Below are 28,000 nucleotides of genomic sequence, written 5' to 3'. Positions count from 1 at the left end.
CTTCGCTTAGTAGCCATCTCAGTTATCCGATCAACTGTCATGGTATCACAGTGCTTGTGTTCAAGTATATAGAGTTCGAGGTTCAGTACTATCTGCAGTTTCAGGCATCCACTGGGGGTCTTGGAATATATCCCCCACAGATAAGGGGGGAATACTGTACTTAAAAATAGAATCGTGTTGCCACAAATATTGTCTTGGAGCAAAGAGGTGACAAAAGTTGCTGGCTTTCATAATGAGTCTTAATTGCTCAGTCAGCTGTCCATTTTTCATTACTGTTCTCTTTAAGAAGCATGTCCTATTTGTTTCACTGCTAAAAGAATATAAAGCTTTTTGACATGCTCAAAAGTGAGTTATAGCCAATTAAATATTTGTGTAAGGGTTGAAAAGGAGCAATTCATTTGTGCAGAGCAAGGTCCCAGAAATGGATTTGACTTCATTAAAAAAAAACTTGACTCAATTGATTTTGATTGATAATTATTGATCAGGATATTATAGATTATTTCTCTTTTCTATGAAATAGTGCATTGGGATATTTTATGTCAGTCTGAGAGATCCAGAGGGGACACAGTATGTACAGCTCCTGCAAAAGACAGAGCCATGCAGCACCCCCTCAGTATAAGAATGGAGGGTCATCTTTGATTTTTGAATTCAAGTTCCAGCTCTGAGACTTGAACTCACAACTTTCCAGCTCTGAGACAAGAGGATTACCAGCTGAGTTATGATAATCAGTCTCTTTAGTTCCATTTGGAGGTGCTGGACTTTTAAGTCATAGTAATTGGAAATTTTAAAGTCATAGTAATTGGAATCAATGGCAACACACTTTTGATTAAAAAAAGACTGGCTCAGTGAGACAAACGTCATTGTTCCCATTTAATCTGACTAAATCATTGCATTCAGTGATATTGACAAATAACAGCAGGGGATGACCTTTTGTGACAGCAGGAATCAATCTTCAATCAATATGAAATCATTTGCACAGGCTACAGAGGGTCATGTTTTCAATTGACCTGTAAATGGATTTCCTTGCGACTCTATTCTTAAAAATGAAAACTTAGCACATTTTGCTCATGTGTTCCTTTTAAAGATCACTTTCCTATTTTTGAAGTCCCTAAAACTAGGTTAAAAATCTGCAAAAGTTCATAGATCACTAGTATATTTGGGAAAAGACAAATCAGAATATAAAAGAGTGGCACGTTTAACGTAGCAGTTAGCGCCACAGTGTTGCAGCATGAGCGACCGAGGTTCGAATCCAGTGATGTTTGTAGGGAGTTTGTATGTTCTCCCGTGCGTGCATGGGTTTCCTCCGCGCTTTCCGGTTCCCTCCTACCATTCAAAACAATCCACCGTTGTAGGTTAATTGGGTGGCTAGGGCTCATGGATTGAGAGGGCCTGTTACCATGCTGCATGTCTAAATTTAAAATTAAGTTTAAAAAAAAATTAACAAGAATGCAGCTGATTTGGAAAATCCCAGATCAACAAGATATTGCATTTCACTGAAGATCATTTAAGAATGCTCCCTCAATGCATGGAGAAGTGTATTTGTACTTGAATGGTCTTATTCAGCAAGTGAATTAATTTTGACATGTAAACTGGTGCATTTATTTCACTCAGCTCCGTCTTCTGTTGGCATAATTCAAGCTAAGGAGATAACAAGACATGGTGTGACTTTGGTCTGGCCAGAACCTGAGAGACCAAATGGTGTAATACTAGAATATGAGATCAAATACTATGAAAAGGTTAGTGATCAACATCTGTTGACAATAATGAAAACCTGGAATATCACAGATTTTTTGATCCTCACCAAATCCTTCAGATAATGCTGTTACTTGTACAGAATAACTCTGATTATCTAAAATCAGATTCTCTGAATTCCTCATTTATCCAATTTTTAAAAAAAATTTTGGATAAATGAGGATATCCCAAACAAATCAAAAATCCTTATTTATCCAATTTTTTTGGGAGCTGAACTGACCTCACAGGTTGAAAAAAATTCACTTGATGTGAAATTAGAATGACAATTGTCCTTGTTTCAGGTAACTCCTTCCCCTCTTGCTTTCCATTTTTTTTTTTACCTTCCCTTATTGGCTTTTCTCTCCAACTCTCCCTCTCAAACTGTGTGCCGCTGTCTCCCAGCCACAAGCAGTTGAAAAAAATCTATTGTTCCGGTGTCATCAAGGAGACCAGCCTCCTGGGCAGGAGCAGGACCACGGGTTCAGTGGCATCTCCTCCCCCTACCTCACCTCTTCCCTCCCTCCTCTCCCCTTCCTTCCCTCCCTTTCTCCTCAGTACAGCGGAGCTTCCGACCCCGACCCTGAACTGTCACCTCGGCCTACTACCACACACGCACCCCAGATTCGCCAGTGTGCATGTGATCTAGGCCTAGGGGAGGATTCGGAGTTGGGATCGGGAGCTCTGGTGACCGGAGAGGCAGGAGCACGTCGACATGGGGATCAGTGACAGCAGTGGGTTCGTGTTGGGGATTGGCAGTTGGGATGTGTCGGTGATCGTCTGCGGCCAGCATTTTTTGGGTGAGAATTAAACATTATTTTAATGCTTAAAAGGCCTTCCCTTTTTTTAATTGTTCAAAATTCATACAAGTAATTTGCTGTTGCTATGGGGCTGTTTTTAAAAAATGACCAGTTTTCCAAAAAAAAAATGCTTATCCAACATAAGTCCCGACCATTTTGGATCATCGGAGTTTTACTGTATATTTTTTCTTTCTGCTTATCCTCAAGGCAAGAAAGACCTATAGGTTAATAAATATGAAGTTTGCACAGTAATTGCTTAATAATCTAATCTCTCAACCACTTGCAATTCTACTGTGAACAAAAAGATAGTGTCAATGAATTTGTTTTATAGTGTTCCCATTCTTCATAAATAAGAGTCTATTCTGAATTAATTTGTTTTATTCTGGTGTGCCAATTTATTTTCTAACTGGTTCATTTCTAACAACATTTATGATGTATCTGCTTGCACAGGATCAGAATGAACGCAGCTACAGAATTGTTAAAACTCTCTCAAGGAATACAGAAATCAAGGGCTTGAACCCTTTAACAGCCTACATGTTTCATGTTCGTGCGCGAACAGCTGCAGGATATGGCGAGTTCAGTGCTCCATTTCAGTTTATAACAAACTCAGGTATTAATCAATGCAGATATTGTTTCAGTCAATGCTCTTCCCATTGATTTTTTTTCAACTTGCATTGCCTGTTGTATTGAACTATGTTGAATTCACATCTATGAGCATCATTTGTCTGTAAATAAACAGCCTCTGTCCCTTTAGTTATATGTGACCCTCATGTGTGACACTGAGTTGCCAACAAGCTATTCAAAAATAACAGCATCACAGCAAAAGCTAAAACTGCCCTTCAACCAACAAGGCACTTTGCACTTTCCAACTTGGATATCTGTCATTAGCTGCACTCCATCATTACCCTGACTGAGCCAAGCTGAGTTCAATAAAGATCCACATTTAACTCCGGCACATGTGGTCATGCTCTTCTCAACTGAACCGCATTAAACTTTTGATTAAATTCAACCATCTTTCCGATGCTCCCTTGTATATTAAAGCGATGTTTTTTTGTAACAAAGTTTTGTATTATTGATTAGAAAACTAATGTAAATATTCTGTTCCTTTTCAGCTCCGTCAGCTATCATTGGAGATGGTGCGAGCCCCACAGTTTTGCTGGTGTCCGTGGCTGGAAGTGCAGTTCTTCTTGTGATACTAATCTCGGCCTTTGTTATTAGTAGGAGGTAAGACTTGATTTTCTTTGCATCACCAGGTACAAAAGCAACAGGTACAAGGTAATTTTCAATTGAAATGAAAGGCATATCCACTGACTTTATTTTTTTTGTACATACGCTGTGAACTTTTTTTTAAGGAAGGCCAGCAGTTTTTGTCCAGCTGTAATTTCCCTTAAGCAGTTAGTGGTGAATTGACTTATTGAACTGATGAACACCTTGTGGTGAGTGTACTCCATGTGTTGATGTAGAGAGTTCCAGGATATAGAATCAGTGACAATCAATGGATTATTGCCAACTTCCAAATCCGGATGCTGCTTTGGCATTTCTTTGTACTCATCAAGGTGGAGAACTGACGTAGTGATGTTGATGGTTTTATACAATTCATCTTATTGATGTTGCACATCACAGCTAAGGTGCACAAGTGGTGAAAAAATTGGGTTATTTAAATTAGTGAATAGAGTGGAATAATTTGTCATGGAAAATCTCCAACCACTTGAAAGATATTGGAAACATATTCATTACCCCTCCATAAATCTTCGTCCGCAAAGCCAAGCCCAAAGAAGAATTCATTCCATAGCACTTCTGACGGTCTGTCTTTCTATCGTCCACAAAGAACAATGAGGAATCAAGAGCTGCGACATTTGCCACTGTTCCACTCAGTATTTATTCAGCTCATCTTCTGAGTGTGGGCTCTCAGTGACAAATTCAGCAATTGTAGCATCTTTGAAATTGTGGACAGGTAGTTGAATACAGTCATTGCCTGTCACTAATGTGACTTATCAGACAAGCCTAAATGTTGCAGGCAAATGGACTGTTCTAAAACAGGACTTGTGAGCAAAATCGAATACTGCCAAACTAGTTTTGATTACCCATACATCTGGTATGGCCAAGGTTAGTTATTGATGAAACAACTGGTGAAATTCACCCTGAGGAAAACCTACGGTAGTGCCCTAGAACTAAAATGGCTAGCTTTCAATAGCTCCAACCATCCATTTTTGTGCAAGATTTGGTTGCACCTTTTACAGAGATTTCTTTTCCCATTCCCAACTTTTCTGATGATCATTTCCACACTACTGCCTTCCTTTTACCTTAACCACAAGAGACAGTCTTTGACCATTTCCCATCTAATACTTGTCTCTCTGCTCTCATCCCTAGAACAAGTAGAACAAAGATAGAATAGCTGTTTCTTATCTCCTCTACGAGCCTCTATGTTCACATTGTATGTCACCTATAATAATATTCCATTGCTGAACATTTATTATCCTCTCTTTTCAGCATTCTAAAATAACCAATCCCTTTGTGAGTTCCTGATCTATGCAGCACCTGTCCTTCCACCCCTTCCCATCACTTAGAGACTAACAGTCTTTCCATTTGAAGCAGCAGTTCACCTCGGTGCTCACAATGTAGTCATCTTTACATTAGAAAAGCCAAATGCAAATTGGGTATCTCTTTTGGAAAACATTTCTGTCAGATTAGGAAATTCTGAACTTCTAGTCGCTTTTCACTCTAAATGTTCTTCCCACTCTCAGGACCTTCGTAAACGCTTCTTCTAGCTAGGCACGTTGCAGCCTTTGAGACTCAATATCTTCAATAGTTTTAATAATTACTTTATTTGTTTTTATCAGAACCAGGCCATTCTTCTCTAGGTTAATCGTGGTAAATTTAATTTGGCTTTTCTTTCTCTGCAGACTGTGATCTGCATGCCATTTCTGGTATTCTCCTTTTGGGTTTCAAGAGCAGCTCTGACCTGTATTTCACAGCTTTAATATGTCAATTTTTTTTATTTCCTCTCTCTCACTCTCTAACTAATGAATCTATTAAGACAGCTCTGTGAAAATTGGAATCACCTCAGCATCTCTGGCTCCACCCTGTCATAGATATCCTTTTGTCCTTGTCCATCCCTCACCCAGTCTCTGCAATTTAAAACTAATTTACTTTCTTACTTTCCCAGGTCTGATGAAAGCTTGTTGACGGTATTAATGGTGTTGATCTTTCTGCAGATGTTACCTAACCTGCCTTAATATCCTGCCTTAATATCAAGAGCAGCTACCTTTGCCTAATGTCTAAATTCAACTCTTTTGTCCATCTTTGTGTTGATACAAAACGAGGTCCCAGTGGCCCAGGCAGTACTCAAATTGAATGACAGTTAGTGATTGTCACTTGACAGTATTTCCAATGCCATAAAGTAATTAATTTTATCATTATTCTCATGGACAGATACTTTTCTTGATAATCTCAGGAAGGTTTAGTCCTAATTTTTCTCTTTCTGCTACCATCATTCCAGACTGTTATCCTGTCCTTCAAGACTCGGATTGCTTAATCCATGGATATTGATATACCTGAGCACATTCTATATCCTTGCTAAACTGAACACTTCTTCCAAATCCTATATTTCACTTGAGGGAGCGTAGTAGTACGAAATCAGCAGGAGGTTTCTTTCCCCGTAAACCTTGCAATCACTGAACTCATTCTCAAGGGTCTTTTAAAACAGGTTAGTTCTTCCTTTGAAAGCAGAATTTGGAATGAAAGATTCATCAACTTCTGCAGCAGACCTGATTGACGGCTGTCATAGGCCTTTCTAATTTCATCTGAGCTCACCAACTCTGCTTGAACTCGGTTTTTTAGGGAGTTGACACAAGATGGGAAGAAGATGAATGGTTTGCTGACTTTGGTGACATTAAAATTGGTCCCAAATGATATCACTCGGAGGATTGCTCATAATGATCTTGATTGGAAAGCAAACCTGTATAAACCTCAGTACTTAGATTATATTTAGCTATAAGCCACCTGATGATAAAAGGTGCCTTGATTTAAGATTGATCATGGCTGATTCCAAGAAACTTGAATGAATCCAGGCCATAATGGCCCACAAAATGGAAACTAGCAAAACACCAGCATGTTCTAAAACCCACCAGAATTCTGTTCCTTTGGAATGAAGATCAATGGTATTGGAGATTGGGCTAAAGCCAGGGGGTACAATAAAATTACACTTCCAGTGAGATTGAAGAAAATTGAAAAGCAAAACCAATTTATCTGATAGTTCCAAATATTGCAAAAAGAAAAAAAAAATCTTCTGAAGATTAAGACTTTAGTAGTTGTTCAATATTTCATTTTTCCCTTGGTCTTATTTTCCCCATAAAAATAGTACCTTAACCTGCGAACGTATATTCTGTCAAAATCGCATAAAATTTTCAAAATACTCTTCAGGCCACTGGCATTTTTTTTTTGCCAAGCTGCAACTCTAATTTGTAACCTTGAAATATCTGTCAGGTTACATTTTGAGTAAGGTATGATGAATAATAATTTTATGGAGGCATTTTAACCTGAAGCTGTTTCCGAGAACAAAAGCAAAAAGTAAAAGATGGTATAATTTAGTGATTGTGTCCTTATGAAAAATTATTCTAATATGACATGGAAATGACAAGCATGGTAGTTTAATATCATATCCAGTTATTTTGATGGGTTTATTATTTAAGACAGGATTGATGGTACTATTCAGTGGAATTCTAATTTTGACTCACAACCTAAGAACATTGAGATTCATTGAGTGGGGAAGATGGTACATTTTCTGCCTTTCATAAAAAGAATCTGGTGATTGAGTCTCAATGGATCACCCTTAGCAAATGAAATGTCACCCTTTAGCCTCATTGATTTCTTTGCATCAGAGAAAAAAATTGTTCGAAGATAACTGGAGGGGTAACCAGTCAAGGGCATATTTGCCATGTTGGGAGCAATCATGTGTTCAAAGGTGAAGTACTGTTTATATTACTGCAAACGAGCCATAAATCTGGTGATAACTGCCATGCTTGTGGATTGCAATAAATCAAGAATAGAAATCAATTGAATTCTGCTCCTTGCCTTTTAAAGATTGCTTTTTATTTAGAGTACTTCACCATTGTTCACTTACTGGCAAGCCAGCTAATCTGTCCAAACCTCAAAATTGACAGCTGTGTTAATCTGCAGTAAAATGGAAAAAGAACAAATGGGGATTGTTTGCAGGGCTATGGACCAAGCCAACAGTGGAATAAATAACAGCATTGGACAGGGATGCTGTGGAACTACTTTCATTTAAAAAAAAATACAACCAAGTGTCCAGTTCTCTGGCATTGCACAGATTTTGATGAAGCTAAACGGGAGGATCATTTTTTGAACTCAGTTCTAATTTTTTTTCATTAGTTCTTCTGTACTTAATGGACTGAAAATTTGCGGGTTCATTTACAGAATTAATTCAGCATTAGGATTTCAAAAGAATGTGATAGGGGAGCATGTAATTTGCACATAACTTGTTTTTTCCTGAAAAAAAACCCATAATTATATCATTATGTGAAACAATGTACGTGAATTTCTCATGTTTTCTGATTAGAGGCAGGAAAGTTTTTTTAAAAATGATTAATTGAGGACATCATACAGAAAATGGTGCCAGTGACTTGAATTTGAATCCAGTGCTGTCTGTAAGGAGTTTGCATGTTCTTCACGTACCTGCATGAGTTTCCTCTGGGTGCTCTGGTTTTATCCGGGGGTTGTAGGTTATTTGGTGTGTTTGGGGGGGCACAGGTTCATGAGTAACAAGGACCTGTTACTGTGCTGTATGTCTAAATTTAACCATGGAGCTATATTTTTTCCTTGCTTTTTAAAGCTAGTAACTAAATCTAAATCAATCGTCTTGGTTTTGTATGACATCCAAAACCCTGGCCTAGCAAAGTTCTACAGATATGTGGTGGAAAGAGAGCTGATCAGCTACATCATGGCCTGGTATGGGGACACCAATACCCCTGCAATTTTAGCCCTGCTGCCACAAGACTCATGCCACCAGGTTCAGGAACAGCTGCTGCCCTTCCAACATCAGACTCCTCAACAACAAACTCAATCAGGGACACATTTAAGAATTCTTTCTTATGCACTTTATTGATTTTTTTTTTTTAAATTCTCTCTGTATTGCAGTTTTTACATTCATTATTTCTTTACTGTTCTTTATTTGTTTATGGGAAAAAGAATCTCAGGGTTGTATGTGGCGACAATAAATCTGAAAATGTAAACTACACAGATCTAGAAATTAATCCCATTCTTTTATGCATTGTACAATCCCATTTCAAAGGAATAATTAAATTTATGTGGGTACCCAAATTCATAATTTTCATTTTGGATGTTCAGCCATGGAAGTTTTCTGCTGGGATACCAAGTAGTATGTGCACTCCCCTTCTGCAACTTTTCGTGCCCACAAATAGACTTTGATGTCTGTAAGCTACTTGTATAAATGTAGGCCTATGAGGATTGCTTTTCTTTCACTTAAAATAAGGTTGCATGATGGTAAGGGGAGATTAAATAACTCAAGACAAGCTCACCTTTGGGCCTCCTGTCACCAACATCCCTTACTCCCACTCCTTACTCTTGTCTGCCTTCTGCCACATATTTATGGTACCTTTTGATCACCAATAGCTCTTTTCACACCTCCAACTCTTCTAGGAAGTGGGTAAACTTACCAGGCATGTAGTACCTGGTAAGCCATTAACACTGCACCATGATTTACCTGGTTAACCTGAATCTCTTGGATCTGGGGGGGGGGTTGAGAGTGGGGAACCTCCAGCGGTGACATCACAAGTGACGTATTACCTACTCGCAGGGCAGTGAAATTGTAGCAGGAATAAAGGACATACTGTATAAAGAGAGTAGGGAAAAAACACACACACAATTTAGTAAGACATAAGCACTCAATGTATTAAAAAACCTTGGGGAAATCAACTGTAGTGGGCAGCATTACATTGCATTAGGTATTATAAGTAATCTTGTGATCATTTAAAGCACAGGTACACGCTGATAGCTGACAGCCCCGCTGGCCGCCTTGTGAAATATTACCGTGCAGTTATATTTCACAGGGTGGCCAGTGGAGCTGTGAGCGTGTACCTGTGCTTTAAATCATCTCAAGACTACTTATAATACTACCAGACTGATGCACGCATGCAGACACTAACGCCACTAATGGTACTTGCAGCGTGATTAATTAATTAACTTGGCTGGGCTCTGATACTGCCCCCCCCCCCATCAAGAGTCAGAGGCCGGTTGATTTTTACGCACCCTGCCCGGATGGGACATTTCACACCATCAGATTTCCCGTTATGGAACCACTAAATTGGCTGGTTCAACCCACTTTGTTTGGGAGTGTGAAAGGGGCTGTCTAACCAAAACCAACCTTCACCATAAAATGGTTGCCCCCTGATTACCTATCCAAAACATGTCTGGCATTTCAGATGAAAATTTCTCAGTGCAGTTTGCCCCAGTCATTCTCACACATCTTTTTACTAATTTCTAGACATTATGATGTGTTAAAGTAGACTACATAGATCAAACGGGGATCTATTTGGTCTCTGCTTTGTGTTAGAAAATCAAGCCCAGCAATGGATAGTTCATTGCGATTTGTAGAAGAAATGTAAGTGATAAATAAACCTTAATGGTCTTGTGCATTAATCCTTTAAATGTCTAGTTAGTGATAGCAGTATGGCCTTATCTGGGCACCATTTTTATCGCACCTCTGGCTGGCTTTTGTTTGAAGTTAAAATGGACTATTCATCATGATTATGTCATTGGGAAGTGCTATTTTAGTTTGTGCACCACTCTTGGTCCCTGCTATTTTAACTAGCCTGAAACCAGATATGAACTGGCTTCCGATGTCTGGTTTCAGTCTAGTTAGGAGGGATCTTGAACCAGACATGCTTTTAATTTGTTTACATATTATTCTGACTAGGTGAAATGAAATTTAATTGCCAGGTAACACCTCAATGTGCTGTCACAAACTAGGGAAATTAGGGAGTAAGAGATGCAGTAGTACCAAAACTTTCAATTTATGATTTTAATTTACCCTCTTTTGACAGAGAACAAAGAATTAAAGCACTTTTCTTCATACAGAAAAGGTTAAATATATTTGTACTGAAATCAGGAGGGACATTGAAATAAGGATTTAAAGTACCGTATTTTTACTCTCATAACGCATGCACTCATATAGTGCGCATAAAATCTTAAACTGTAAAAAAAAATTCTCGTGTAGTGTGCATGTGCTTATACCACGTGGGTGTAGAATGCTACATTATAACTCACAAGCAATTTGTATTTACTTGGGACATGAAACAATACAGTTTCCATTGTCCCACCATCTACCATAGTTAATCTCCCATGATTTGCAATCTGTTCAATTTCCCCCAGAGGTGTCAATCACCCATTATATCTGGTAGAGGCACTTGACATGTCAATCTCCTCCCTCAGGATGGGTTTTGGCTATTAACATCGATAAAGTTCAGTGCCCTAGCCAGCATGTACTGTTTCTCAGAATACCATGGCACTCAAGCTAAAGAGATATTCCTGAGACTGTCAAGATCAAAATTTAGCATTTTGCCATTTCGTTCACACCCAGTCCATTAATCCCACTATGATTTCCCACGTTCATCTGCAAATTGTATGCATGTGTTTCATTGCTGCTATTACTTTCCCACTTCGCTATAAGTTGTGCGTGTTGTTTATTGCTAGTCTTTCCCATGCCCCCTATCAATTGTGCATGCTTTTATTGCCACTCCTACTTTTCCATGCCTGTCTTTTGTAAATAAAATCATTTATTACAAAACTTTTTTTCCATTCAAGTGATAAAAAATAAATTTTAATTTAGAAACCGTTGCTGCACAAATAAGTTCAATTTTATATTAACATGTGAAAAATAAACTTGTATAGTGTGCACATGCATATAATGTGCAGTGGGTTACCTGGTGTGTAAAAAAAAAAATGCAAATAACGCCCATGTCATACGCGCAAAAATATGGTAATTGCCAAAGGAAAGAATTATAATTACGTGCAAATATAATTAGAGGGAAATGTGTCAAATAATATAGCAACTTTAAGAAGAAAATGGTCAATACCTGAAGGTGAACATTTTTCAGGCTAGAGCAGTGAAGTGGGACTGATTGGCAAACACTTCAGATGAGCATGTCAATCAGTAATTTGTACTGTTGTGGCTTCCAAATGTTAAAAAAAGCAATTGCCAAAACAGATAAATGGAGTTCAGATTTATTTGTTAATATGTTGATTTTGGCACTAAGCAAACTATTGAGCAGCAGCCGCCTAAACTAAACTTGCCCTTTTAGTGCAGTTGATGACAAAGAAAGAGGCTTTATGGGGAACTGTGATCATAATGCTTTTCCTTAATCATACTCACCAAGGATATTTCATGGCTCCTTTTGGCCCTCTTTGTTCCCTGTTTGCCTTTTTTAAACCCCACCCCCCCCCCTGCTTACATTATATTCCTCACATACCCTATCTGGCTTAAGATTCCTAAGCCTTACTTTTGCTTCATTTTACTTCTTGACTAAATTTACTTCATCTCTCAACATTTCAAGGGACCCAAATCTTGTTCCTTTGAACATGCCATTCCTGAATTCCATAAAGCAAAATTGCAGAATACAGTGTTACAGAGAAAGGGTTCAATTGAATCTCTACAATGGCAATATCATTTTATAAATGAGAGGTATATTCAATAGTCTGATGACTGGAGGCAGAAAATGTCCTTGAAGGTAGAAAAAAGAGTGATTGAATGATCTACTCCAGCTTTGATTTCTTCTGTTTATCCAAATGTTGACCACTGTTTTCTATTAAACGTTTAGTTGTGAAATGCTCAACATCAAGATGAGTGAACTCATCAAACCACTGCATCTCTGAACTCATCACTTCCGGTCACCACCCAGCACAGCTTCCAATTTTATTGTTTCCTAACCCCGTTCCACCAATTTCTACCTCCTGCCCAAGATCCACAAACCCAATTGTCCCAGCAGACCCATCATGTCCGAGTGTTCCTGCCCTGAATTAGTCTCCGCTTACCATGACTCTGTTTTGTCCCCCCCGGTCAAGTTCCTCCCTACCTACATCTTGAACACTTCACTCACCCTCCATCACTTCAACAACTTCCAGTTCCCTGAACTCGATCACCTCATATTTACCATGGACATCCATTCCCCATACACCTCCAATCCATACTGAAGGCCTCAAAGCCCTTCATTTCTTTATGGACAATAGAACTAACCAGTTCCCTTTCTCCGCTACATTGATGATTACTTTGATGTTGCCTCATGTACCCTTGATGAGCTTGTTGACTTCATCCATTTGCTGCCAACTTCCATCCCAACCTCAAATTCCCTTGCTTCATCTTTAGCAACACTCTCCCTTTCCTCAATCACTCTCCGTCTCCATCTCTGGAGACAAACTCTCGACAGACATCTTCTATAATCCCACCAACTCGCACAGCTACCTCAACTACTTCTCTTCCCACCCTGTGCCCTGTAAGGATTCTGTTCCATTCTCTCAATTCTTCCATCCCATCTGCACCCAGGATGAAGACTTCCATTGCCAGATTATCAGAGATGTATTCTTTCTTCAAACAAAGTAGCGTTGCCTCTACCATCATCAATTCTGCACTCACCCACAAATCCGCCAACATCTGCACATCTGCCCTGGCCCCCTCTGCCCCCACACGCAACAAGAACAGGATTCCTCTTGTCCTCATCTACCACCCTACCAGCTTCCACATCCAACACATCCTCCTCCTCCATTTCCACCACCTACTACGTGATCCTACTACTTGACATATATTCCCCTCTCCATTTTCCACAGGGACTGCTCCCTCCGTGACTCCCTTGTCCATTCCTCCCTCCCCACCAAACATTTACTTGGGACATATCCTTGTGATTGCAGGAAATGCTCCTCTTGCACCCACACCTCTTCCATCATTCACAGCCCCAAACAGTCCTTCCAAGTGAAGCAACATTTCACTTGTGAATCTTCACTCGTCACCTACTGCATCTAGGGCTCCTGCTGTGGTCCCCTCTACATTGGAGAGACTGGACGCAGACTTGGAGATTGCTTCATTGAGCACCTTGGCTCTGTTCGCCGCAATAGTGTGGATCTCCAAGTGGCCACCCATTTCAATTCTCCATCCCACATGTCTGGCAGCACCTGTAAATTGGAGGAACGACACCTCATCTTCCAACTGGATGGCATTAATATTGACCTCTGGCTTTCCACCACCCCCCCCCCCCCCCCTGCCATTGTCTCTCCATGCCCCTCTTTCCTTTTGCACAGATATGATAAATTCCACCTAGTCCCTTATTTCATCCAATTAACACATTTTGTTGATCTGGATTCGTCCCCCATTGTTATTGTCTGGATATGTCCTGCTTCCACCTTTTCTGATTTTTCCTTGAAGAAGGGCTCAGGCTCAAAATGTTGGCAGATTTGTCTCCTATAGATGTTGAACAGACCAGCTGAGTTCCTCCAGCATTTCGGTGTTTTTACCACCATCACACCGTTTGCAGCCTATCTCTGAATTATTAAAGTCTGCCTTATTTGAATTAAAACTAGCTTCAAAAGAAGTTATGCATCTAGATTTAGATTAGATTTCAGGTTTATTGTCATAGTACATTTATAACATCACAAATGATCCTGAGATGCTTTTTCCTACGGGCGAGGCAGAATTACAACTTATTAGTAGTGCAAAAAAAAACTGGACTCACCGTATACATGTAAACAAATAAAGAAATGTAAACAAACTGCAATACAGAGAGAAAAAAATCAATAAAGTGCAAAAGTAAGAGTCCTTAAATAATTCCCTATATTGAGTTTGTTGTTGATGAGTCTAATGGTGGAGGGGTAGTACCTGCTCCTGAACCTGGTAGTGCGAGTCTTGTGGCAGCAAGAACAGAGCGTGTGCTGGGTGATGTGAATCCTTGATGATCAGTGGTGCACTCTGACAGCAGTGCTCCCTGTAGATGTTCTTTGTGGTGGGAAGGCTATGAGAGTGCACGTTCTCAATCAGAGGCTCATGAATTGATTTTCTTTTTTTATCCTCTCTGTATTGCCCAATCAGTTTGTTTACATTTGTTATCTGTTTACAGTTCTTTATTTGTTTACATGTACACGCTGTGTACAGTTTTTTCTGGTCTACCCTTTAGTGGTAATTCTGCTGTGCCTTCAGAAAAAGAATCTCAGGGTTGTATGTGATGTCTCTGGCAATAAATCTGAGAATTCTGGTAATATTCTCTATTTTTACCTTTGTGCTTATCACACTGCCAAAATATGCTGATTCGCAGTGAAAAGGAGTTTTTAAAAAAATAATATGTTTTCTTAGATTGTAATGTCATAAGACATTTGACACCTATGGATAATGTGTCACAGGTAAGAGGAGAGACATCTTACTGAGTAACATTTGTTAAGCTAAATTTCAAAGTAACAGATTCAAATATTTTAAATATATCACATTTATATGGATATAAAAATGGACAATTTGTGTCGATTACTTCCCAAATGATATTTAATTCAAAAGATTTTTCTGGTAGGGTTTTCTTTCAGCTTCATTCCTTTCACTGAATCTTGGTCAATTATTTGTCATGAAATAATCCCAGTAATTAATCTTTCATCAGCGTTCTTCAAATTCAAAGCAATAGGTAAATCAAGGTTTGCTTCTTTTTTGTTGTTTTGGCAGGGTTGATTTAAAGTGAGGTTTGACAATATTAACAGTGAAATGTTTACCCATTGTTAATGTAAAGAATGTTCATTATCTTTTCTTTTCTGCATAATAATGGAACTAGCAATGAAGCATTAGAGTTTGAGGCTCCATATGTTTTGCCACATTGAATGAATCCACAAATTCCATGTTAATGCTGTTTTGTGCTGTGGTAGCCTGCAGAGAATGCCCCCTCTGTCTCACCTACAACCTGCTAGCCCCTTTGACCCCTGCTGCTTATAAAAGCACTCTCTGCCCGTGCCCTGTCATTCCACATAAACCTTTCTAATTATATAATTCAAACCGTTACAAAGACTTCCTTATTCTCTTTAGGAAAGCCATCTCTAAATGTCAATTTATTTTCTAAGTCTGCAACTGGCTATTAGCATTCATTTCCCTTGCTCAATGACTGGCTAATGAGTTCTCCAGCTTTCTCAGTGGTTAATGATACACAGCAGGGTCTTACCCTAGGCGAAGTTCAGCAGGTGACAGTCATGCAGGTAGGGACTGGAGAAGGAGACTCAGACCTATAATTATGGGGCAGAAGGTACAATCGAATGTTTGAACAGGGAGATGCAGTGCATTCCCAGCTAAGCAGGTGGTCTTGAATTCTTAATTCCCCCATTGTCATTAATCTTCATGATTCATTCATTCATTCCTTGATCCTGCAGGCGCAGAAAATACAGTAAAGCCAAGCAGGATGCGGATGAAGAGAAGCATTTACATAATGGACAAGGTATGTGATAATAAGCCATGTTTTGAACTAGAAAGAGTACGAACTTTTGCATTTAAATAGTCATTTGTACAATAGATAACAATAGCCTTTTATTTTGATCTTTGGCCAAATATCCAGATTCAGCTCTATAAACTCTGAAGACTATCTTATGAGCACCATTTTTCAAAGATTATAAAAAGATGAGCACCTTACTTTTATCACAAGGCACTTTTACACAGTCATTGAAGAGCAGAAAATTTCTGCTCCAGTGGCAGTGTAAAAATGTAGAGACGGAATTAATGATGTAAATTCCATCCCATAATTTTTCCACTGGAATCCCAGCAGATTTTTACAGAGCGGCTGCTATGTAAAATGACCACAGCCATTCTGTAAGAAACAGACCTAGTGAATATGACATTCCCCCTCCGACAAACTCCGCTGTGTAAAAGTGCTCTAAGTGTGCCTGTGTAAACGACCATATCAGGACATACTGAGGTAAGTATGTTAAAAAATGTTTTAATAATTCCAAAGTTTTTGTGTAAAAATGCCAACTGTTGTGAGGTGTTGCACTTTGCAATGTCATATCTAAAGGTGTTTTTAAAGAGGGCCTCCACTTCAAGGCTGGCTTCATCCACAGAGAAAAAGATTAACTTACCTTATGATAGAAAAGCCTTAAAAGGATTTTATGTGGAGCAGCGCTTCGGTGTGTCCTTTGGAGCTGTTGCAAGCGGAATGACTATTGCCATGACGCCACCTGTCATAAATACATGGTGAGCAATGGCCATCTTCATTATCCATAATCCCCCATGCAGCTGGAACCACTCTGGGAAACGCAGGGTGGTTCCGGATGCATGTGGGATTATGGGTAAAGAAGTCGGCTATTGGATCTGTGTCAATAGTGACACAGATATTCAAAGGTGTATCGTAAAACCTTCCCTTCTCTAAATGGATTTTACATGATAGTCATCATCGATGTGTCCGCCACACCTTTGGGGCCCTGGACTTGCCTCTAATCCCTTGCCCTTCTCCATCTCTCAGCTACAGCAGACCAGGATCATGAAGTCTACAATGATTATTCTGCAGCAGGACATTAGGAGCAATTGACCCAAGTCCGACAGTGTCTTCCTCTGCTTGCTCCTGGCCACCTTCACCTTCAGAGTGGATTTTGCCATCTTCGGTGCTCCTCGGCATCCATCGCTATAACTTCACCCTCTTCCAACGGTAGTGGTCTGAAGCCCCGGCTTTTGGCTGCAGAGCTTGTGGGGCCAGCTCCATCCCCAGAGCTGCTACAAATGGACGATGGTGCTGTGCCAGCAGAAGCGGGGCTGGGGGGGGGGGGTGGGGTCAGACTGCTCCTGCTAATCTGCTGTAGAATGATCGTCATGGGCTTCATGTTCCTGACCCACCATGGCCAGGAGATTGAGAAGGACGAGGGAGGAGAGCGGCAAGTCCAGGGACCCAAAGGTGTAGTGGTGGGTGGCGGCAGCAGTCACACCGATGATGACTATTCTGTGGTACTCTAGACAATATCTGACACACTGGCTTAATATGTTGATCTGCAAGATGTTAGGGAGATGATGACATGGGAATGAAATGCATCGGTTTGCCTGGGGAATTTTGTGCTCCCACCCTCCACATTCACACCCAGGATTCTGGCTGACATGAACTGCTTAGTGCAGATTCACTAAACACTCCTGGATCAGGGCTGACAACGTCATCGTGATGTCATCAGCCCGCCACTAGCCAGCTGCTTGCAGCGGCCGGACATTTATGGAGTGAGGTGAAGCACTCCGCTCCACGTCTGACACAAGTCTACAGAAGGATGGGAGTCGGCACCTTGGAGCTGCTCCCGAGGATTTATGAAGGTAGGGTCAGCAACGTGATGGCATTTTTTTTACTCTATAAAGGGGCCTCAAGGGAAAAATACAAGGTTATTGCCAGGACTCTTTTGGGGAAAAAAATGGGGTAGAGAGATCGAGGGCCCAGCTCCAATGTGAATAGATAGGGTTGGAAAGAAAATGTATGGTAGGCTTGCCTTCATTGGTTGGGCATTGAATATGAGTGCAAGGAATATCAAACTTCAGTTGGGTTGCGATTAGAAGAAGAGGTTGGACAAACTTGGGTTGTTTTCACTGGCATATTAGAGGCTAATAGGAGACCTGATTCTGACTGTCCACCTTGTCAATGTCCATCATGATTTTACACACCTTTGTTGGTTCTTCTCTCTGCCTACTGATCACCAGTGAAAATGACCCAATTTTATCCAATCTCTCCCCATAACTCATACCCTCTAAATCAGGCAACAGCCTGAGAAATCTCTTCTGTACCCTCTCCAAAGCCTCCATATCCTTCCTGTAATGGAGCTACCAGGATTGCACACAGTATTCTAAGTGTGGTCTAACCAAAGTTTGTATATATCTATAACATAATCTCCTCACTCCATGCCTTGCCCAATTATGCCAAGTAGAGCCTATTGACTTGCATGGCCACTTTCTATGAGCAAATTTGAGCTCTCAAAGTGCAATACCTCAGATTTTTTCCACTGGATTGAACTCCATCTGCCATTTCTCTGCCCGTATTTATAACTGATCAAAATCCCTGTCCACAGCTCCACAAATCTTTGTATCATCTGGAAATCTACATTTTCATTTAAGTAATTTATGAATTTCACAAACAACGGAGATCTCTACGCCAATCCCAACACCACTGGTCAAAGGACTCAGGACTGCAGCCTGAATAAAAGTCTTGCACCACCACCATCTGTCTTCTGTGAACCACTCAGTGTGGGTGGTGGGGCCTGTTCCTGTGCTATACTGTTCTATGTATACTATACTCATCCATATTCAATGATATCCTGATGTTAAAACTTTGGAGTGCTCTGTGCAATCAAATAGATTTCTCAAGTGACATGTTCTGGCAGGGATATCCTGCTGCTTTACACCAACTAATGCAATTCCAATGCATATTCATACCAGTACTTTTGCCAGAATTCAAATTCTCTATAGCAATATCATCTTGGTGCCAAGTGTATGTCACTGTAGATATTCATTCAAATCGTAAGATTGTATCACAAGATTACAACACTTGCTTTTTTCACTGTAAGTGTTGAAAAAGGGCTCAGACCAGAAACCTGACTGACCATTGGTTGCCTGCAAAGTACCTCCAGCAATTTTTTGTCTGCTTAAGGTTGCAGTATCGGCAGCTTTTGTGGTTTATTACAACTCCCCAAGACAGCTTTGTGAAACCATTGGAATTTATTCAATGCATTTATTATACAAAGCTCATTGAATGCATCCCAGATGCTGTATTGGAAAGAAATCTGGTTTTTTTTGCCTTTCAACATATATTCCACAAATTTAAAAAGAAACTTGTAAATTTTGTTGCTCATAAAGGGACAAGAAACTACTCCTCATGCTTCTCAGTAATCCTTCAAAACATGTAGCCATTCTGGAGTCTCATTTGGATGTTGATCTGGGGTAACCACAATTTAACACCTTTTGGAAGCAAAATTTCCCTCAGGCCTTCAAGCAAGAAGGAGCTAGGACTCTTCCAGATCATGATCTGATACTCATATTGCATGAAGTTAGAACCAGAGTTGTTACACTCTTTTGTGAGTGAATGGCTGACTGGAGGCCCTTTAATAGAGTGAAAAAAATGCTACAATGAAGACGGAGATTCTCCACCCTTGCGTAGTAGAATTTACCATCATAAATGCTCTGTGAGTGGCTCCAAGGCGCCGACTCCAATCTCTCTTCAACCTAGTGTCAACGGTGGAGCAGAGCACCCCGCCACGGATCATAAATGCACTGCCACTGAAAGCAGCTGGCTAGGGGGCAGGCTGATGACATCGCGATGATGCCATCAGCCCGCGACCCAGGAGCCAACACTAGGGTTCCCATGATGATTGGTGCTGGGGTTAGGGCTCCCTCCTGCCACCCAGAAATGTCTTCTTCCTGTTCCCCCTCAATCCTTCACTCCTTCACCAAGCCGTCGAGACTGAGGAGCAGGAGCCCCAGCGGGACAAGGAGAGCCAAAGGGTGAAGGGACCCAGGTACTGAGCTCCATGGCTCAGGAGGAAGGAGGACAGATGCTGATGAGAGGAGATGGAGAAGCAGAGCCAGTGAGACCAATGGATGCAAGAGGGGAATGAAGAGCCAGAGGGGTAGCACTGGGCAGAAGAGCTGGAAGAATGATCAATGTCCATCTTCATTACTCATAACCCCCATGCAGCTGGAACCACTCTGGAATTTCTATGGCACTACTCGCCCTGCCTCCATAAACTCCATAGGATGCTATGAGGCATCGCTCTTTATAAAAGTGGCACAGGAGCAGGCTTTTAGGGCTGCTCCATGAAAAGGTACGGTTGGAGCTGGCCTCGAGGCCAAGGCCCAGCATAAAAACACTTTGGCTTTCAGTTATTTGCCATCCACACATAATGCATAAGGAATCAAGTATTGGAAATATAAGGATTTTTGTACTTGAGGCAAAAAAAAGCCTTTGGGAGATCAGGAGAAAAGAGGGTCTCCTCCCTCACATAATATCAACAAAGATGTTGATATTACTGTATTATAATGATGGAAAAAATAACTTCTTTTAGTAGTTTATTATGTAAGCAAAAGGATGGTGGTTTTGCAAATTAAAATTAAGTTTTTATTTTTACATTGTATATTTTAAAGGGGTGAGGACATATGTTGATCCTTTTACATATGAGGACCCCAATCAAGCAGTTCGTGAATTTGCCAAAGAAATCGATGCTTCTTGTATAAAGATTGAAAGAGTGATTGGTGTAGGTAAGTTAATGGGATCATTTATGATTTATATTTCAGTTTTGTGATTGAACAGCATTTCTTTAAAAATTCTCTTCAGGAGATGGCTTAAAGTTAATCTGCAGGTGGAAAAGTATAAAGTGATTTTAAATACCAAGGTTTAGAGGCCTTTAGGTACAGAGCAAATTTTCCTCTACTTAAACTTGGAAGACAAGAGAATCATTATGTTTACATCAGGTCCTCTTTCATACCAGCCAACTTCGAGAGTGCTCAAATAATATGGCACAGAACAGGCCCTTTGGCCCAACTTGTCCATGCTGACCAAGTTGGTATTCTGGGCTTGTTCCAATTACCTGCATTTGGCCCATACTGTTGTTAAGAGCTTAATAAAAACATTGGGACAGATTATGGATTGTCAAAATTGTGCCCACTTCCACAGTTTCCTCTGGGAGCTTGTTCCACATTCAGACCCACACTGTGAGTGGAAAAAGTACCCCCTATAAAATTTCTCTCTCACTTTCAACATATGCCCTCTTGTTGCAGAATCATTTACCCTGGGAAAAGAACAGTGTACATTTACTTTATTCATGCCCCCCATGATTTTATTAATGTCTATAAGATCATCTGTCAACCCATACTCAGCCTATCTAACCTCTTTTCCATAATTTGAGCTTTCTTGTCCCAGCAACATCTTGGTGAACCTCTTCGGCACAACTTCCAGTTTATTGATGTTGTTCCAATATCTGGGTGACCAAAACTGCACGCAGTTGTATACCTCAATCATGAAGTCCCAATTTTTATATTCAGTAACTTGCCAATGAAGGTAAGTATGCCAAATGCCTTCTTCCCCACTTTGTCCAGTGTTTCAGGGAACTATACGCCTGTATCCCAAGATCTGTCTGATCCAAGTGATTTTTTAATTTAATTTTTTTTTTTAATTGAAAATTTTATTTATTTAGACATACAGTGTGGTAACAGGCCCTTCCAGCCTAATGAGCCAATGTTACCTAAATTCCCCAATTAACACAACCTCCATATGTTTTGAAGGGTGGGTGGAAACCGGAGTATCCAGAGAAAACCAATACCTACATGGAAAGAATGCACAAAATCCTTACAGACAAGCAGTAATAGCATTTCTGTGATGCCCATCTAAGCTTTAAGACAAACCTGAATTTCAGGACCTTGACAAAGGCCTTGTTAAAGTTTATATGTACAATATCCACTGTCCTGTCCTCGTCAATATTCTTCATCAAAAAGCTATTAGATTTGTGACACAATCTTCCACCCAAAAAACCATGCTGTAGCCTTGACACCCCCCCCCCCCCACCCAGGCTCGCATCCAATAATTTTCTGACCACTCAGGTCAAGTTCACTGGCCCATTGTTGCATGGTTTGTCCTTGCCAACCTTTTTAAATAACAGCACATCATTAGCCACTCTTCAGTCTTCTGGCACTTTACCAAAGGCCAAAGATGATGCCAATATTTCACCAAAGACCCTCCACAATTTCTTCCTCAGTTTATCACAAAATGCAAAGATGTACTTCTTCTGGCCTTGGGGATTTGTCCATTTTAACACACTCTAAAGCTGCCAAGACCTCCTCCCTGGTACTTCTTGCTGGTTTACCCCTTGTTTCCTTCAATTTCTTTGGAACGGTAAAAGCTGATTTGAAGTATTCATTCAAAATCCCACCCATCTCTTGTGGTTTCACACAAAGATGATCCTATCGATCTTTATTGGGGCTAATTCTCTTCCAAACTACTCTTTAATAGACCTGAAAAATATCTTGGGATCCTCTTTTTGCTTGAATGATTTCCCACTTAAACATACACCAGTATTTGAAGGGGAGACCATTGAGGAACACCAGGCACTGTAGGTTTCTGGGAGAGGCGCTGGATAAAGTGGCGACTCTCTGCCTTACAGTAGACAAAAGTTAAAGAATTTCATGTATGTTACATTCTAAATGTAGTATTACATGACAATAATGGAACCTTTGCTTATTAATCAAATCAAGGGCTTTGTTTGATCTGAAGTACTTTACTTAAATCTGATTTACACCTCCTTTCTTCTATCCTCTTTTTTTCTTTATCTTTTGAATACCTACCTTAGTAGATATGAGGGATGTTTGTGGAGCTTTTTTCCATTGGTTAATTGTCTCCCAACATTTATGATGGATTTGGCAAAACAGATTTTTGATCTGTCCCATTGGGTCCAATATTAAGGGATGGTTCCTGCTCAATGGTGAAAAGGGAGCCTATGGTTTAGTGTTCCTTTATGACAGCCTTTCTTTTAGCAGTTATTGTTATCATTCCAAAAATGCTTTTCTGTGCAATGCATTTAATGAGAGTTAAGCAACCCTGCCTTGCAGACAAGAGTTGTACTGGCAAAAAGAAAATTACAGATTGTAGAAAATAATTCTGCAGTTGTGAAATGAGGCTACTGCCTAGTGTGCTTGCATGGCCAATTTGTTTGTTTGGCTAAAATTAAGCTGTTATGATTTGTATAACTAAATACAAATATAATTTTATAAAAAATATGGAAAGGCATTGCAAAACATTGGCTGCACCACAATTGGAGTTATTAGTATGAAACTATTATAATAGATGAAAAATAGTTTGGCCTTGGAGGAGATGCAATGTAAATGTCCAGGAATGACACCTTAATTCCAAATTACAGAAGCTAGGGTACCAAGTTCCTAAGAGATCACAAAAGCAGGGTGGAATTCCTAAGAATTTAGAAGGGTAAAGGCTAAGGGCTGATCAGTTTAATGGTTTTGTGATATTAATGATAATGGGGAGTTGATATTTTTGCTGGTTGGAGAATCTTGGACTTGGGACAAAATCTGATATTTATGGTTAAAAATTTCAGTATTGAACCTGCAAAATACTTCAACAAAGGAGTAGTAAAACTTAGAGATTCGTGCCAATTTGTTAATGTTAAATCTTGTGTTGATAATTTCTTGTTAGGCAAGATTATGAAGTGATATTAGGAGAAATCGTATGTATAGATTTAGAAGTAACTTTGGAATAAGGGCTTGTAGATGGACTTGGGTCATGAATCAGCCATGACTTTGTTGATTGATGCGATCACCTTAAGGGACAAAATGCCTCATTTCTATTTGTATGTTCCAGAGCTGATTTTTCTTTTTCTTCCCATTATTTTCCATAGGTGAATTTGGTGAAGTATGCAGTGGGCGATTGAAAATGCCAGGCAAGAGGGAGATCTGTGTTGCCATCAAAACTCTGAAAGCCGGCTACACTGATAAACAGAGACGAGATTTCCTGAGTGAAGCAAGCATCATGGGACAGTTCGATCACCCCAACATCATCCACTTGGAGGGGGTTGTCACAAAATGTAGGTCCAATGAACGGGACTGAATGTAAATGCTGTATACATTCATCAAACAATGGCAGATGGAACACCTACTGATAAATAACAAGGGAGAAGCCTTGAAGTACAAGTCATTAATCTTCATGGCAGATTTAAATGAGTTTATGGTGTAAATTGACATTCTATCCTTAAGACAGCTTGTACGAAAATTTGCAGTGAAATTAATATCCAGATTATTCAGGCCAGGATATTTATTTGAAACTGTGACAGACTTGGCAGGGTGTCATGGGATAGGTGAAAACAGATGGCAAGGAACTTGATATTAAGCAGCAAAACAATTCATTTCTTTTGTAAACTATATCCAAGGCTGAAAGGATGAGAAGTTATAAATAATGTTGCACAAGAATTCTTCTCTTCCCCAGTGACTAATATGTTGAGCTTCTATTGATAAATGTGCTGCAATTAAACATTTACAACTCGTGTGTAAACCTAGCAGTAACAGAAAATTACTTATTTGCAAATGTGAGTTGCAGTACATTTTTAAAAAAATGTCATTTAAATTTAGAGAATGTGAAATCTGACCTATTGTGTCCTGTTGTTTGATAGCTGGCGGACAGTGCACAACCATAATTAGCATGTTTTCCCACAGCCCCTGCTTTCCTATTGACTATCACTTGATGAAGCATTTTTCTCAACTGCATCTGTGTGGATTTTGATGGGTACAACAAATGGCAATTTACATTTTTATTTTTTTCTTTCAAAATATGAAGTTCTGAATGTTGTTTTTAAACCAGACTCCAAGCTGTCACTTTAGCACATTTTCTTTTCCCTACTTGAATCCCTGTGGAGGTAGGATTTCATACCATGCTGTAACATACAATGATCCTTCTCTCGTTAAACTGAAAAAAAAGAAGCTGCCACTTACAGATCATTCACCTGAGAACCTTGGGAATTTCTGTGATAAAGTTTATAATTGGGTAAGAGTCTGCTATGGCATTGAGCTACCTTGAAAAGGGATTGAGTGGCCAGCTTTTGATATGAGGTGCCACCAGGCCCTTGGCACTCCTGAATTGATGATGTGGGAATGTAGAGAAGCGGGGAAGAACTAGGGTACTAGCATGAAGAACATCTCCAGCAGTTCTTTGTTTACTCATGTTTCTGGTTTCATGTTCCATCCAGTTGTAGAAAGAGTTGCATTTATCTGTGATGCTTCTCAGAGTCAAATAGCCTGCCAGCAGACACAGACTGCTCTCAAATGAAGAGAAGTTGTTTGTTTTCATGGTTGCTCATGCCTGCCTAACCATGCCCCAAAGGAGGTCTTAAAGCAAGACAGAAATTTGGAATTGGGGTTAGAGGTATTATATTTAAGACATGCCTTTAAAAAGAATTATCTTCAATATTGCATCTGGAACTACACGGATAAAGTTCTACATTTGGATTAGAATGCAGCAGGTTTTGCTCAGGAAGGGACTGCAGGAAACAATCACTGGCATCTGAGAGTTTTTACTGTCTGGTTACTCATTGTAAGGGGGTAATTTTCACTGATGGTACATGTGTTACATTGACAGTTGGGATATCTTCCATCCGACTCTCCTCTACTCTTAAACACCCAAAAGAGCAGAAAATAGCCCCAGAGAATAGATACAGCTTCAAAGAAGATCTGTGAAATCAATTTAGCAACATGTCACATCCTAAAAAGGCACAATTATGATCCCTAGAGTCAGGGTAAAGTATGGGAGGGAAAGCTGAGCTTCCTTCAAGCAGCTAAACTCTAGAGACATTTTCCAAATTACACAAGACCTTCCAAGTATATAACTCGTAAGGGTTAATCTGACAGATGGTGTCCAATGTGTTGTTCAATAAATCATCCAGACTGCTATGCATCAAGGGCATAGATTTTGGCATTTTTAATTAAATTAGTTCTCTCAAGATGAATGAAGGTGCAGCCAGGGTAATTCTCTATATCTCATTTTCATCACATTAATGGAAGTGTTTGGCAAGTAATTCTGTTTTTGTTTGAATCTCTAGGTAAACCAGTAATGATCATAACTGAATACATGGAAAATGGATCTTTGGATGCATTCCTCAGGGTAAGTCATCTGTCAGGCATTGAAGAAAATACTTTTTTTTGTTGCAAATAGCCACTTTCCAAGAGGTAATTGGTGGTTTGCTACATTATATGTCAGAAATGAACTTGATTTGTGTTTTTCACAGAAGAATGATGGTCAGTTCACAGTGATACAACTGGTGGGAATGCTGCGAGGAATTGGGTCAGGAATGAAGTACCTCTCTGATATGAGTTACGTCCACCGAGATTTGGCAGCAAGGAATATTCTTGTGAACAGTAATTTAGTCTGCAAAGTTTCAGACTTTGGCATGTCCCGAGTTCTTGAAGATGATCCTGAAGCAGCTTACACCACACGGGTAAAGACACGCACACATCATCACTGTAAAATTGTGAATGACCAGAGATAACACCACAAACTCTTGCCTTCTATCTGATCATTGAATTCTCATTTACAGGGTGGAAAGATCCCAATTAGATGGACAGCTCCTGAAGCAATTGCTTATCGCAAGTTTACCTCAGCAAGTGATGCTTGGAGTTACGGGATTGTGATGTGGGAGGTTATGTCTTATGGAGAACGGCCTTACTGGGATATGTCCAATCAGGATGTAAGTTTATTTCATATGATTCTACTGTTTGTGACCCAATGCTCCGGGAGAAAGAAGGGGGAGAAGCTATCTCCAACTGGCGCCCTATTAATAATGCCAATTTGTAAATCTAGTTTTGTTCCTAACTGGTCATCATAATTTAAACATATTTAGATAGTAAAACAAAGATTCTGAATATTACAGGAAATTTAATTGAAAAACAATTGTTTAACAATACTTCAGCTAATCAATTTTGGTTCAAACTTCAACTCTTTTACCAAACTGGCAATTTGTACTAAACATGGGCAATAAAAAAAAGTATTGTGGGTAAGACTTTGTCTTGTTCACTTTTGAAACCTTAATAGTTAAAGTAACACTCCAATGTATTTCTGTGCTTAAACAACTCAACTCTGATCAATTTATTTCTTTTGGATTTTTTAAAAAAGCTGCAGCCTTCACCACAAACATTAATCGGCAAAGAGCCATTGTACATCGATTGGTTCTGAATTAGCTTTTGCCTTAAACCCATTTCCATAATCTTTCCTCAGATTGTTTAACTATATTTTTCCTAATCAAATAGTGATGCACTTCCATTTGAAAAGCTATTAGACATTGTTTCCATCACTTTTATGAGTGTGTCATACCAATAATATGGTTTGTAACAATACTTATCTCATAAATTACCAGGTTTATGTTCTTCAGTTATTTTCCCCAAAGTGAAATACTTTTTGCTCATTTCACACAGAGTGGGAGTTATGTACATGGACCAGGTGTTGGACATTGGTCTGATAGTGAATTGCAATAACTTAAAATGTCATGGGCTAATCCTCTGCAATTGTTGTTTGACTGTCCATCTCCCTTTCTTTCTTAGCCCTCCTTAAACCCAACTCTCTGATTCAGTTACTCCTGGTATGTGGCTGCACATGCTTGGATAGGTTCCACATTTGTTTGTTGGTGTTCATGAGAACATCTTTCTTTTGTATGAAACACGAAAGTCTGCAGACGCTGTGATTATAGTAAAAACACACAAAACTGCTGGAGGAACTCAGCTGGTAATTTCAGCGACTATAGGACAAAGATGTGTTGCTGACGTTTCAGGCCTGAGTCTTTCAGACAATGCTGGCTTGGGGAGGAATATCGACCAACAAAAGGTGTTAATTCAATATGAGAAGGGACAAGGTAAGAATTTATCATGTTTGTGCAAAAGGAGACAGAATGGAGAGACAGATAGATAGGGAAAGGCACCAGGAAAGAGGGTGGGGTCG

The 28,000-nt window shown here is 39.7% G+C and overlaps 1 protein-coding gene across 1 annotated transcript in view; it reads left to right on the top strand.

Annotated features, from left to right (window-relative positions):
* The window catches only part of epha4l (eph receptor A4, like), a 115,079-nt gene that overhangs the window by 73,978 nt on the left and 13,101 nt on the right, over positions 1-28,000 (top strand). Inside the window, exons 6-14 of the mRNA XM_069896689.1 lie at positions 1,612-1,736; positions 2,979-3,138; positions 3,641-3,752; positions 15,945-16,009; positions 20,665-20,778; positions 23,922-24,107; positions 26,112-26,173; positions 26,298-26,507; positions 26,607-26,756. Coding sequence (XP_069752790.1) covers positions 1,612-1,736; positions 2,979-3,138; positions 3,641-3,752; positions 15,945-16,009; positions 20,665-20,778; positions 23,922-24,107; positions 26,112-26,173; positions 26,298-26,507; positions 26,607-26,756 — 1,184 coding nt within the window. The remainder of the gene's footprint in view (positions 1-1,611; positions 1,737-2,978; positions 3,139-3,640; positions 3,753-15,944; positions 16,010-20,664; positions 20,779-23,921; positions 24,108-26,111; positions 26,174-26,297; positions 26,508-26,606; positions 26,757-28,000) is intronic.

This window comes from Narcine bancroftii, chromosome 9, assembly GCF_036971445.1.
Source record: "Narcine bancroftii isolate sNarBan1 chromosome 9, sNarBan1.hap1, whole genome shotgun sequence".
NCBI lineage: Eukaryota > Metazoa > Chordata > Chondrichthyes > Torpediniformes > Narcinidae > Narcine > Narcine bancroftii.
The sequence above is the reverse complement of the archived record's forward strand: the minus strand, read 5'-3'. Positions and strand labels throughout refer to the sequence as shown.